Genomic DNA, 14,458 nt, shown 5'->3' with positions numbered 1-14,458 from the left:
TTCAAGTTTCAAGTTTTAACTTTATTAGTTGTCATACAGAAGTACAGAATACTTTTATACAAAATGCTTCTTTCTGTTACGCTCCAGGGACTGTGCTAGACAAAAATATAAAATAAGTATAGCAGTATAAAATAGAAGTCAAGTATGTAGACAAAAGTGTTCAGTATATACATATATAAAATGTACAATGCAGAGTAGAAGTAACTGAGTTACAATACAATATACTATATACAGTACAAAGCAGAAATGGGATGAGGTACAATTTACAGTAAGGTGTAATGAGGTATGGGTTGTAGTGCAAATTCTTTACCAATAAATATAAAGTGTGTTTAGGTGTTCTAAAGTGGGTAAAGTGGGTGCTGCAGTGAGTTGTTTGTTTAAAGTGAGTGTGTGCGTGTGGATGTGTGTGCTGTGAGTGCATTTGATGGTTGTTACATAGTGTTATTGTTCGTTGAGCATCCTGATGGCCTGGGGATAGAAGCTTCTTCTGAGTCTCTCTGTGCTTGCCATGAGACTCCGGTATCGCTTGCCTGACCGCAGCAGTTCAAAGAGGCAGTTGTTTGGGTGGCTGGAGTCTTTGATAATTATATTAGCCTTACCCATGCACCGCTTGTTGTAAATGTCCTGGAGAGTGGGAAGCCCCCCTCCAATTGTGCGTTCGGCTGAACGGGCCACTCTCTGTAGTCTGCTACGGTCTTGTGCGGTGCTATTCCCAAACCAGGAGGTGATATTGCCAGTCAGGATGCTCTCTATTGTGCATGAGTAGAAGTTCTTAAGGATCTTCTGACTGACTTGGAACTTCCTTAGGCGCCTGAGGAAGTAGAGGCGTTGCCGTGCCTTCTTCACAACACTGTCAATGTGTGTGGTCCATGTCAAGTTCTCGGATATGTGGACTCTAAGGTACTTGAAACTGTTCACTCTCTCAACCGGTGCCCCGTCGATGCTGAGGGGGCTGTAGTCCCTGACCCCCGACCTCCTGAAGTCCACAATCATCTCTTTTGTTTTGCTGACGTTCAGGGAGAGGCAGTTCTCCTGACACCACTGCGACAGATTCTCTACCTCTTCCAGGTAGGCCCTCTCGTCGTTGGCAGAGATCAGGCCCACCACTACTGTGTCATCGGCAAATTTGATGATTGTGTTGTTGTTCCGCTGTGCCACACAGTCATGTGTGTACAGGGAGTAGAGGAGGGGACTCAGAACACAGTCCTGGGGGGCCCCTATGTTGAGCGTGATGGATGAGGAGGTGCAGATGCCTGCTCTTACCACCTGGGGTCTACCCGTCAGGAAGTCCCACTGGCAGAGGTCATAGTTCAAGCCCAGGTCCCTGAGCTTGGCTATGAGTTTGGAGGGGACTATGGTATTGAATGCTGAGCTGTAGTCGATGAACAGCATTCTTACATAGTTTCCCTGCCTCTTGTCCAGGTGTGATGCTGCTGTGTGCAGCACATGGGCTATGGCATCCTCCGTGGACCTGTTGGGGCGATATGCAAATTGCAGGGGGTCCAGGTTGATGGGGAGGGAGGAACAGATGTGGCCCTTCACTAGCTTCTCAAAGCACTTCATGGCTATGGAGGTGAGAGCTACATGGCGGTAGTCGTTGAGGCAAGCGGGCGTAGATTTTTTGGGTACAGGGATAATGGTGGACTTCTTCAGACAGGTGAGGATGACAGCCTGTTCTAAGGACAAATATGTCAGTGAATACCGGGGCCAGTTGGTCGGCACAGACTTTTAGGACGCGGCCGGGGATGCCGTCCGGTCCTGCTGCCTTCCTGATATTCACTTTCTTAAAGGTCCTCCTCACCTCATGTTCTGTTATTCTGAACACTGAATCTCCATCAGCAGCGCCCCCCCTCCATTGCAGTGGTTTGTCGGCTGGTGTTGTTATTCACCGCCTCAAACCTCGCATAGAAGGTATTGAGATCATTTGCTAAGGAGATGTCACTGTTCAGTTTGAGGGAGGTGCCTTTGTAATCTGTCATCGTTCTGAGGCCTTGCCACATACTTCTAGAGTCAGCCTGTTCTGCCGTTTTGCCTCTATTACTGCTCTCCTGACGTTGTATCTCGCCACCTTGTGGTCATTCATGTTGCCTGTCACAAGCCCGGCGTTGTAGGCTGAGGTGCGCACTTTCAGAGCCTCACGGACGGATTTATCTACCCAGGGGCTTTTGATTTGGGTAAACTCTAATTGTGGTAGAGGGGATTGTTTCTTCTACCAGAGTACAGACAAAGTCAAGCACCGTTTCAGTGTATTCGTTAATATTGGCTGTGTTATCACGGAACACACTCCAGTCTGTGCATTCAAGTGCAGCCTGGAGTGTCTCCTCTGACTCCACAGTCCAACGCTTAACCTCTCGAGATACTACCGGCACGCGCTTGAGACTTTGTTTGTACTTTGGCAAAAGAAAGATGGTGGCGTGGTCCGATTTGCCGAATGGACTGTGATGGCCTGTGATTTGTACCCATTCTTAAATTGCGAGTATACATGGTCTAATATGTTCTCGCCTCTGGTGGGACAGGTCACATGCTGATAGAAATTCGGCAACACCTTTTTAAGACTCGCGCTGTTGAAATCACCCAGAACCAAAATATAGTCCTTGGAAGTTCTTGTGACTCAAGTTCAATTACTTCGTTAATTCCTGATCCACCTCCTCACTGGGAATGAGGAAGGCAATTTCACAATCCTACCAGGCTGTTGAGGCAACAGTTGTTGAGGCAACAGGGGTAATCAGATCAGGCCGGCATAGCCTTGATCTAGGTCTGAGGTTCAGTGGGTTGGCTCGCCATCTTGTGTCGGTCCGGCACACTGCCTCGTCCCGCGTGGGCACACGTGGTGAATGGTGGTCGGCCGGGACTCCTGGGAACTTCTTCCCGGGAGTGGAACGGGGTGCTAGAAAAACCTGGCCTGCGTTATACAGGCATTCAGAAAATAAAAGCTATTTACCATCTTTTATCGCTTCATCATCTTTTCATTGCTTTTAGAATGAATAATCAATCAGGCTACTTTTAGCTATGCTAAGCTAAAGTAGGCTACCTTATCACAGCACGTGGGAATATCCATCTGTCTTATGCTAAGTTAGGCTAAAGTGCGCTAGCATATGGGAACATTCCTCACATTCCATATTAAACTCTCAAAAGCAGTCAAAATGTATATAGACCATGTTCTTATCGTACAGCATATCAATACAATTTTAAGTACTTCTGAAATGGTTTCTTTCTAGTTTTCATTTAACCAAATTGAGCTTGGAGCTTCGCTAGCATGACTCAGGATGAAGCTACATTATTAGCTGATTAGCCTTGAGCTAGCGATTTTGTACATTTGACAATGGACAGCACAATATTGATGAAACTCACCAAAACCGCTTCCGGAAATGGTATGCTCTTTAACTGCAACAACTTCTTCGGTTTTGTAACTGTGGGAATCTTTTATGGCTGTTTGATAACTATTTTGTGGTGCTAGTTCATTTCAGTATCCAGCAGCATTCAGCTGTGTCAGTCTCGTTTCAATCTGTAATCTCATCTGCCGTATGGCAAGGCTCACCTGCCGTAAGGCAAGGCGTGGCTGTTGTGACACCCATCTTGCGTCATGGGGTAATTTAAAGGGCAGTGAGGCAATTCAAAGGATTTGGTCAAACGTTGCTAATCTCATATGAATATACATATGACCCAATAAAAACATTAACTATTTATGTTCTTATTCAATGGCATTAATTAACTATTTATGTTCCTATAACTAAATAGTTATGAATCTGAAACCTGGGTTACAAGTGTCTCAGCAGGTAAATCGGTCATCTGGTAATCAGAAGGTTCTCGGTTTCAGTTCCTCCCGACAGCGTGTCTAACTGACACTTAACCCCTAACTGCTCCCGATGAGCAGGTTGCCACATTGCATGGTTGCCTCCACCGTCAGTGTGTGAGTGAATGGGTGAATGTAGGGCTGACCTTCGAATTCTTTTTTGGAATTCGAAGCTTCGAGATAATAAAAAAAAAATTATGTTTTGGGACTTGTACAGCAATTTGTTCAATTTTGTCAGTGCTGTAAAGTTTAAACCTTTTTAAATCTTAGACAAACAAAACACTTTGCTTTCATGAAATATTGTAAGCCGTCATTTGAGGCTTTATAAAAGCAGCACAATGAACACAAATCTGTCAGTGCCGAGTCCGACCTCATCTTAAATAACGAACTGCATTGCTTGATGTAGTTAACAAAGAGAGGCAGAGTTGATTTTGCACAAAAAAAATGTAAATAAAAAAAATAATCATATTATTATTTTCTTTTTTTATAATCAAATTTTATTTTCATATTCGAATCCCATGCCCATCGAACAAAGCTTCGAAGCTTTGAAGTATTTAAGACAGCCCTAGGTGAATGTGAGGCATAATTTGTAAAGCGATTTGGATAAACGTGCTATATAAAGGCAGTCCATTTATTACATTATGTTCAGTTCTATTCTACTCTATTCAGTTCTATGCTAGTATTACATTCTGTTTTATTCTACTTTTAAGGAAAACACAATCTCAATATTCAATATTATCAAAATACATTTTCGCTTTTTTAATTGACCACAATGATATTCACTATACTTCTCAAATCCCTGATGTTGAAATTACACTGGATTCCTTTCATAAAAACTAGGGATGTCCGATATTATCGGCCTACCGGAATTAAAATGTGATATCGGAAAATATCGGTATCGGTTTTTATTTTTTATTATTTTTTTTTTTTTTTTTTACATTTCTATAGAAATGATGTCCGATATTATCGGCCGATATCGCCATTAAAATGTGATATCGGTTGATTCCTTTCATAAAAACCATTCTCTCAGTCATTAACAAACATGCAACTTTCAAGAAATGTAGAATAAAGGATAGATTAACCTCTTGGTTTACACCCACATTTATTTAAAGGGGAACTATCTTATAAATGGCCTTTTCCAGTGGTTTGCATTGTTTTCTAGCAATGTGGGGTTAACTTGTACCAACACTGACTAGATGTGAAATTCTCATTCAGTCCCATTCCTCCAGTTCAGCTGAGACAAAAACCTCCCCCACTAAACCAAGCCATTCTGAATTTACGTCGATCTGTGACATGTAAGAATTCTGATCTGCCACCGCCCGCCCACAATCAACTGTGATACGTTTATAAGAGCCCGCGCTCGTGCCCGTATTCCGATCCGTGCAATAATATTCACGGGGGTATATTGTTATTTGAAACAAGTTACCAATGAATTGTCCCGTGGGATTATGCCCCCCGCAGCGAAATTAATTAGTCCCACAGAACCATGCGTCAGCACACACACATAGACACACATGAAAACACACAGAGACACGCACACACAAATTGCGTATATGAGAGCCTCTCTCTCTCTCTCTCTCTCTCTCTCTCTTTCTCTCTCTCTCTCTCTCTCTCTCTCTCTCTCTCTCTCTCTCTCTCTCTCTCTCTCTCTCTCTCTCTCTCATTCCCCCCCCCCCCCCCCCCCCCCCCAAAGGTATCTGCCAGTGCAGGTGGGTGACTGTCACTCAAAGCGCATTGCGAGTATGGGCGGAGCCCAGCCAAAAACAGCTTGGACTTTGCAAGGGCAGAAAGTGGTGCACCAAAGGGACACCAAAGGGACAACGGATGGAAATTAGCCTCGTGCTAAATCCGGCAATTTTTACACTCCACAGTGTTCATTAATTTTGCATTGTCCCGTCCAAATAAACGAATAAAAAAAATAAAAAAAAGTACTTGATTAAAAATACATAACAATGAATTTTATTGAAAAAAAAACCTTACTCACAGTTCCATAGACTCACAGGAATTGTGTAAAATTGCCCAAATAGTGAAAACAATTGCAAAATATGAGCCCTTTAACACATTGGGCGCCATAAACGTCGTATAACGTGTTTCAAGGTCATGCGAATTCTGCCAATCCACGGCGTACGACGTTATTGAGATCATATTTAATTTTTTCGCCATGGTATTCATAATTCCCTCAGCCAGCCTCGGCTGAGACAGTGGGACTCGGCACAACCGTGCAACGCTTCAATACCGACGCCTGGTGGATGATCGGGCGAGTTACAACCGGAAATGGATCTCTGGTGATCTCCGTGCATCTGGGAAATGCGTCCGGCAGGCACATATTGTTGCGGGACTCTAGACACACATCCGTGTATATGGGTCGCTGCCATAACTCAATAATCGATATGATTTGGGCGTTTATTTCGCCATACAAACCGGAAATGGATCTAGTAGATCGCCGTCAAATAAGTGGGATCTTTTTCTTCCAGTCTCATCGGCGAACGGTAAGAGGACAGTAACGTTACTTTCAGCGTCATTGTTTATTATTATTAATGCAAACTGCTCTGATCAATATATCACCCATACTACATAAAGCATTTACTGACGATCACGGAATTATAAACGACCCCCCCCCCCCCCCCCCGTTCATCCGCGCATGATGAGTCATAACGTTTAGGATCATGTACAGTTGAAATTTTTTTATATAGGGTGTATCGGCAACAAACGGCAGTTGATAATCTATATATGCGTTTATGCCTATAACTCACGTTCTAGGAATTACTGCAGAAAACGATAAAAACATATTTATATTCTAGACGGTATTTTCATATGAATCTATGAATGAAAAAGTATAACGTTCCTACATCCTGAACGATAGATAATCGATGTTGAACTTGAATGGGCCATAGTAATGTCAATTTAGCAATACAATTTAAAAAGTTATAGCCCTGCAAAGAAGGTGAACATCTCCATAGGCTTAGAGTGGTGGCAGAGAGTGGTATGAGAGGGGCAAACAGCGTGGCAGTTAATGTGTTAAGGAAAGGAACAGAGCCTGGTCACTTGCCAGACACTCTGGGGATCCATCCCATTGGTCTCCATTTAGACACATTAGAAACAAACGCACATCATCTGTGAGGAATGGCAAATCTAATTATTATTTGGACTTAATCACAGTGAATTCTAATCAAATTTAGGTGGCTATTTCTTTAACTACACATGTCAGATTTGATGATTGCTTAACATCTGAACAGATATTTAACAAACATTTAGCTGATGCTGGTCATTTCTTGATATTAATTACATGGGGCCCCCTCTTAACTCATTCAGCGGCAGTCACGAGAAAAGTTGGGTTAACTCGCCAACCGTTCAGCGCCAATCACGAGAAAAGTCGGGTTTTAATCGTTATTTCTTTTATTAGCTATATCCATTCATTTTTCATCCATCCAGCCTGATATTATCATTGGGAATGGGTCTGAGCTCACAAAAGGGCAAATACCGCCGCCTAAGCCTTCCAGCCGGTATTGCACATCATTGAAATCCTTTCCCCTTGGGCTGTACGCTGATCTAACAAGTCCGGTCCAGGTTTTCCTTCTCGGGCATGCAGTATCGTTATAACACATGGACTGGGGAGACTGAGAGCAGCGTGGATTATGCCTTTCGGACATATAACGTTGGATCAATAAACGTGATCAATATTTGGAATGGCGATCAGGAATTGGATTAATCTTTTTGCAGGACATCAAATGAAAAAACAATCTGTTTTGTGCATGTTGACTGGAAGCAACTCACTGACAATCGACGTGTGTATTAGACCCATAGCTATAATATAAGATACCGTACTTTTCGGACTATAAGCCGCGGCTTTTTCCCCCATTTTTCGACCCTGCGGCTTATATAACGGTGCGGCTTATATGTGGACAAAACCCGAAAATCGAAATATTGCTTTTTTTACTGCATTGAAATGTTATTTATCTGTTCCCTTATTTGCTTAATACAACTTGTAAATGAGTTAATTCTTGTTATTTGTCCGACAATATTGTGTCCCAATGGGAGTCATTCTCTGTAGAGGTGGGAACTTAAAGCTCAATATAAGAACGGCCATGCACCACCCACAGAATCGAGAAAGAGCAATCAATCTGTCAATCCTTTCCGTGTCCGGGCCGGGTGATTTTTCCCGTGTTAAGTCAAATTAAGCTGCAGGCTCCACTCCTTACATATGGTAATTAAACATTAAAACACATGCGGCTTATAGTCCAGTGCGGCTTATATAATTCAATTTAGCTGCTGCGGCTTATAGTCAGGTGCGGCTTATAGTGCGAAAAGTACGGTATATTTTAAGCACTAGCAAATGTTGCAGTCTCCCCATTGATTAAAGCGATGGCGCTCTAGCGCCCTCTGGCGCCCCGACCCCTGGCGCTGATTGAGTTAATAATCATAATCATGTGTACATTGTGAGGTGATCTCCAAACTGTCCTGTCTAGCAAAAATCCTGGAATTATTGGTAAATAACATTACCAATACAAATAGCATTTCTCTGTATTAACACTTTCAGCGCCATAAGCTGTCCACATCTCTGCCACTTCAAGGCCAGCTTAAAATGGTCATTTTCGCAGTGTTTCACGATGTTTGCAGAGCTGTGTGTGTGTTCTGTATTATAGCTGTGGAGACAATGGTGTGGCTCATTTGACAGACACTACTTGTAGTCCAACATGGAAAAAAGAGTTTTTTTCTGCACACTGTAGTTTGTAGTTTATTACACGCTAAACATTGCGCATTTCCAAGATAATCCAGTCTTTTTCCATAGATCGCGAGATAAAACGCGTTATGTGCAATAAACCCAAACCGTTCTGGTTGATCCCCTGAAACCCCAAAATACTCCCAAATCAAAGGTATATGACATGTACCTTCACAAAATCATCCCATGGGGGGGGGGGGGTCGTTTTAACTCAAAACCGTGATCGTGTTTGTCGAGCATGTTTTACGTCCGGTAAAGCACAAAACTGTGATCGTTAGAAAAACAAGTTTCAGGTTCGGTAAAATAGACATAGAATATACCTTACCTGAGCAAGAAGGTATTCCAAAAAGAATAATTCCAAGTGATCGCATCGCGATTACCAGTGTATATGTCTATACACGTTTCGATGGTAAATACGCTTCGGCAACGGAATTTCGAGGCGATCGATGTGAATCTCTGTTCAAGCAGGAGGAGGAGCCCTTACCAAAAAAAAACGTGTATCCACGCCAATGCGATTCCAGTTCAGACACAGACGATACTGCCACCTGGTGATATCCGATCGGCATTGCAATTCCAACATATACAAACGAGCCAGGGACGGCTAGAATGATCCGGATGATGATTTAGAACGGGGATCAGAGGAAAAATATCAAAGGATCAAAACCCGACTATACTCGTGATTGACGCTCAACCACTGGCGAGATAACCCAACTATACTCGTGATTGGCACTGAATGTGTTAAGCTTGCATCAATCTGACCTTTCTCTTCTTTTTAATAGACTACAGTGTTGGTTTTGTTGCAGATGGTTTCAGAACTATTTGTCTGAGAGACTTCAGTTCAGTATGTCAAAACTGGGAATGCCCAGTCATAATTCTTACCCATTACAGAAGGTGTCCCGCAGGGATCAATCATGGGTCCTGTCTGTCTGTCTCTGTCTGTCTGTCATACGACAACTGTGTCGCTTTTGCAGAGCTCAGAGTCCCTCAGGCCTTACAGTGGAATGGGTGTGTCTGTGTGTGTATTCCCAGATTGATGTATCGTGTTATATTGGGGAGTCTCTCTCTCAGACACACACATGGCCACACACTCACACACACACACTGCATAGCGACTGGCGGCAGAGCGATTGAAGGTGGTCAGGATAGTTTCCATGAGAGAGAGAGAGAGAGAGAGAGAGAGAGAGAGAGAGAGAGAGAGAGAGAGAGAGAGAGAGAGAGAGAGAGAGAGAGAGAGAGAGAGAGAGAGAGAGAGAGAGAGAGAGAGAGAGAGAGAGAGAGAGAGAGAGAGAGAGAGAGAGAGAGAGACACAGAGAGACACAGAGACAGTGGTCCGACACACACACAGTACGCCAGTACGGTATGCGTGTGTGTGTTTAAGAGCTCCTCTTAAAGTAGTTATTTATTAGCCTGCTGGTTGAAGTCACTGACACTGTGTGTGTGTGTGTGTGTGTGTGTGTGTGTGTGTGTGTGTATGTGTGTCTGTGTTTAAGAGCTCCTCTTAAAGTTATTTATTAGTCTGCTGGTTCATCAGTCACTGGAACACACACACACACCCACACACACACACACCTACCTACAAGACAGCCTTGTTGTAATGTTGCCAACAAGGCAATACTTGCTCTGCAGAGTGACTTTGATTGACATGTTAAATGTGTTGAATCAAGTTGGATGTCATCCACATGTTGTGGACGAAGCCCCTACCTCTCTGTGTCAGTTGCCCTTGGCTCCACCCCCAAAGGAAGTGTTTGGAGACTGCTATAGTACCGCTCTAGAATAGATGTAGGCTCCGCCCCGAGAGGAAGTGTTTAGAGACTGCTATAGTACCACTCTAGAATAGATGTAGGCTTCGCCCCCAGAGGAAGTGTTTAGAGACTGCTATAGTACCGCTCTATATTATATTAATAATCATTTTTGGAAAGTTGTGTTCGATCAGTGATTTATCTCGGCTGCTCCTAAGTCTTAAACTTCATCATAAGTTATGAATGTCAAATTGATATAAATATTTTTCATGTGTGCTATGGCTTTCGAGACCTATTTATGAAGCGCTGTGGCTATCCGATCAACACTGCAAATCGGGATCAGACATCACGGCATTCTGTCAGGCTTTGCGCCTCCTGGTGGCATATAACAAGAACAGTAATCAACCTCAAAATCAATCCCCCTAGCACCACGGTAGAATGGTAGACAGTTCTAATTGCTGCATCTTACCGCTCTAGGATAGATTTAGGCTCTTCCCTGGGCTCTTTTTAGGCTCTTTAAGGGGGCTTTCACACTCAGCCTTTTGTACCGAATCACCGTCCCGGAGCACGGGGGGCAGTGTTCTCACTCACCACTTTTGGGGTGCGAAACGGCGCTGAATCGTTTCACCCCCCGCTGAACGGGACCAGCTGGCAGAGGTGGTCTCGGGGTCGGTCCCGGGAGAACGGGGGGTGTGGCTTTGCGAGCTTGTACCTTTTCACGGGCGTGGCGCCTGGTGCTGACATAACGTCATAAATTTTGTTTGCCATTGCTATGTCTATAACATTGTTCGAATGCATTTATTTCTATTAGACCAGTGGTGCCCAACAAGTCGGCCGTGGTCGACCAGTAGATCGCTCAAAAGCGGACTCTACAACACCATCCATTCGTGATAAAATATAACTTCATATTTATTGGCAATTTGTTCATTTTATATCAACATCCAGAGTCCGCAGTCGTGTTAAGACATTCCCGTTTACATTTTCGGTCGACCAGTAGATCAATGACATTCAATATAATCGATGCGAGTTACTAGTATGTTGCAGTAACGTTAGCGTTAGCCGTTAGCTTAGCGTTATTGTTAACGCTGCAAAACGATCAAAAGCGGACTCTACAACAGAGTTCCATTCGTGAGAAAATGGGGGTGGGTTATATTGACAAGGCTTGACAACAGAGGTTCAAATATAACTTCATATTTATTAGTTATTTGTATCTTTATATCAACATCCATTCTCCAGTCTCCGTGTGAACACTTCCTGTGTTTACATTTCGAGCGTGACATCATCGACTACGGCAAGCTTACAAGCTCAAAACGCAAACCGTAAACAAAACCCAGAGCGCACCCAGAATGAAGTGTGTACACAAACTAGAGGGGGGAGAGGGGGGGGGGGAGAGTTCGGATCAGATCTCGGTACGGGAAGAACGGAACGAAATAGAAACGAATAGAGTGAGTGAGAAAGGTTGTTGTTGATCAGTTTATCAATGATGTGTTTTTGGTTAGCTTTTGGATGGTTCATTTTGGGACAATCTTGTCAGTCTGCAAGGAAAGACTGGGACAAATCAGGAATATTTCAGATGTTTCCGTGTCAGTTTGAAAGAAAAAAATCTAATTCTGACTTGTTCTCTCTCTCTCTCTCTCGTTCTCTCCAGACAACCAGTTTCGTATGTCTATCTTGGAGAGATTGGAGCAGATGGAGAGGCGGATGGCAGAAATGGCAGCGAACAGCAGACATCAACAACAACAACAACATCAACAGCAACATCAACATCAACATCAACAAAATGGCAGCCAGTTGGCTCCTCTCACAGTCCCTCCCATCCCTGCAGACCACAGCCAGGTAACAGAGGATTTTATTATCTTCTCCTTATTTTATTTACTATTGTATTATTGCACAATCAAAGCGGGCATGGCCACCCGCATTTCACTGTATGCCCTGGTATGTATGTGACAAATAAACCTCTTGAATCTTGAACAGTACTACTGGGTAGGAAGAGATACTACACATACTCACCATTAGGGCTGTCTTAAATGCTTCGAAGCTTCGAACGTTCGATTCGATGGCACAAGCTTCGAACATTAAAAAAAAAATCGAAGTTAAAAAAAAAAAAAAAAAAAAATTTACTTCGATTTGTGTAGGTGTGTGTGTGTGTGTGTGTGTGTGTGTGTGTGTGTGTGTGTGTGTGTGTGTGTGTGTGTGTGTGTGTGTGTGTGTGTGTGTGTGTGTGTGTGTGTGTGTGTGTGTGTGTGTGTGTGTGTGTGTGTGTGTGTGTGTGTGTGTGTGTGTGTGTGTGTGTGTGTGTGTGTGTGTGTGTGTGTGTGTGTGTGTGTGTGTGTGTGTGTGTGTGTGTGTGTGTGTGTGTGTGTGTGTGTGTGTGTGTGTGTGTGTGTGTGTGTGTGTGTGTGTGTGTGTGTGTGTGTGTGTGTGTGTGTGTGTGTGTGTGTGTGTGTGTGTGAACTACCCATCCCAGTTAGGACAGCCGAATCCCGTCCAATCTTTCGCCGTCGACTAAAGACTCACTTCTTCAACCATTATCTGAAATGATAAAAAAAAAAAAAAAAAAAAATCTAACCGTGACTAACCTTACTGTCATGCACTTGTCCTAATAAACTAACCTACACTGTAACACGCAACACTTTGATGAACATTGTTACTCAGCTGATAAGAGTTGTACCCTTCTTGCTGTCTTGTCATACAGAACTTGTAAGTCGCTTTGGATAAAAGCGTCAGCTAAATGACTAAATGTAAGTGTGTGTGTGTGTGTGTGTGTGTGTGTGTGTGTGTGTGTGTGTGTGTGTGTGTGTGTAGGTGTGTGTGTGTGTGTGTGTGTGCGCGCACCTTGTAGAATTCCACACATAAGAAAGAAAGATACTGGGATGAATAAACAAAATAGGAAATAAAATGTAGAAATGCATGCAATACATAAATAAATATGAATCTCCATATATGAAATATAACATTTAGATAAGGTGCTACTGAGATGTTTTGGTGAGTTCTTTGTTTTTTTGTGGAAGTTGCCCTTCTTAAAAATGCATGAACATTCACTGATAATTGGTCTGTAGTGGAGTCTACAAGGTCTACATTGCCGGACCATGTAGAATCCGGACCTTGTAGACTGACATAATTCTGTGCATAGTTTAGTCCAGGGGTTCCCAAACTTTTCAGGCCGGGGCCCAGAAAATAAGGCGTCAGAGAGCCGCGGCCCAATGCACATCGTCTGGCTTTTTTTTTTTTTTTTTTTGCCAGACGACCGATTTTTTAAGCCAAATATCACTTCAATCCTATTAAGTTAGTTCAAGTTAGTTATTCATTTATATGTGCTATTTATGAGAGGGCTAACTTGTTGCAAAATAATAATGATAATAATAGTAGCCTCATTAAAATACTATTGTTGCTTCGGTTGTTTTCAGCGTTTTATGTGCATAATCTGTTATTTAGTTTGAAATGTTTGTTGAAATAAGTAGATTTTTCGTTTTTGTTTATTTATTAAATTAATATAAAACCATATAGTCACATTTTAGAATACAATAGAATAGAATTTTAGAATACAACTAGAAACACTGTCCTGGCCTGCTTCTAAGTTCAGTGACCTGACAAAAAAAATCTAAATAATTTTTTTTTTTTTTTTTTTTTAATCATCTCGCGGCCCACCCGTGGCCCACCTTTGGGTCGCGACCCCGACTTTGGGAACCACTGGTTTAGTCTACACAGGCCATATTTCAAATAATCAAAATCTTACTTCATTCATCTTAAACATTCTTGATTTGGGGGATTGGTAGTTCCCATGAAATCTGAAGTTGTTCAAACGACAACAGCGATCCACCTTGAATTAAATCACACAGCCGAGTGAAACCTTGTTGGATGCGTCAGTCACGAAAGGGGCTACTTAATTAATTAATCCAACCCACTTTATTTATAGAGCACATTTAAAAACAACAACGTTTACGAAAGTGCTGTACAAGTCCCACAACATAAGATAAAAAAAAAAAAAAAAATATTAATTTTTTTTTTTTTTTTTTTTGGAAGCTTCGAATTAAAATCGAAGCTCGGCCCCGAAGCTTCGATTGCCAAAAAAAGCTTCGAAGGTCAGCCCTACTCACCATAACTCAACCATAACTTCAAATCAAATCAAATGTATTTGTATAGCTCGAAATCACAACAAATTGCCCCCATGGGCTTCACAGATCAAGAAGAAACTAAACAAAAACC

At 42.6% G+C, this 14,458-nt stretch overlaps 1 protein-coding gene across 3 annotated transcripts in view; it reads left to right on the top strand.

Annotated features, from left to right (window-relative positions):
* Window positions 1-14,458, top strand: part of camta2 (calmodulin binding transcription activator 2) — a 208,073-nt gene that overhangs the window by 118,255 nt on the left and 75,360 nt on the right. For all 3 annotated transcript variants that reach the window (XM_084332709.1, XM_084332710.1, XM_084332708.1), the window contains exon 14: window positions 11,901-12,088. In XM_084332709.1, the coding sequence (XP_084188835.1) occupies window positions 11,901-12,088 (188 nt within the window). The remainder of the gene's footprint in view (window positions 1-11,900; window positions 12,089-14,458) is intronic.

Source organism: Notolepis coatsorum, assembly GCF_963971535.1.
Source record: "Notolepis coatsorum genome assembly, chromosome: 1".
Taxonomy (NCBI): Eukaryota; Metazoa; Chordata; class Actinopteri; order Aulopiformes; family Paralepididae; genus Notolepis; species Notolepis coatsorum.
The sequence above is the reverse complement of the archived record's forward strand: the minus strand, read 5'-3'. Positions and strand labels throughout refer to the sequence as shown.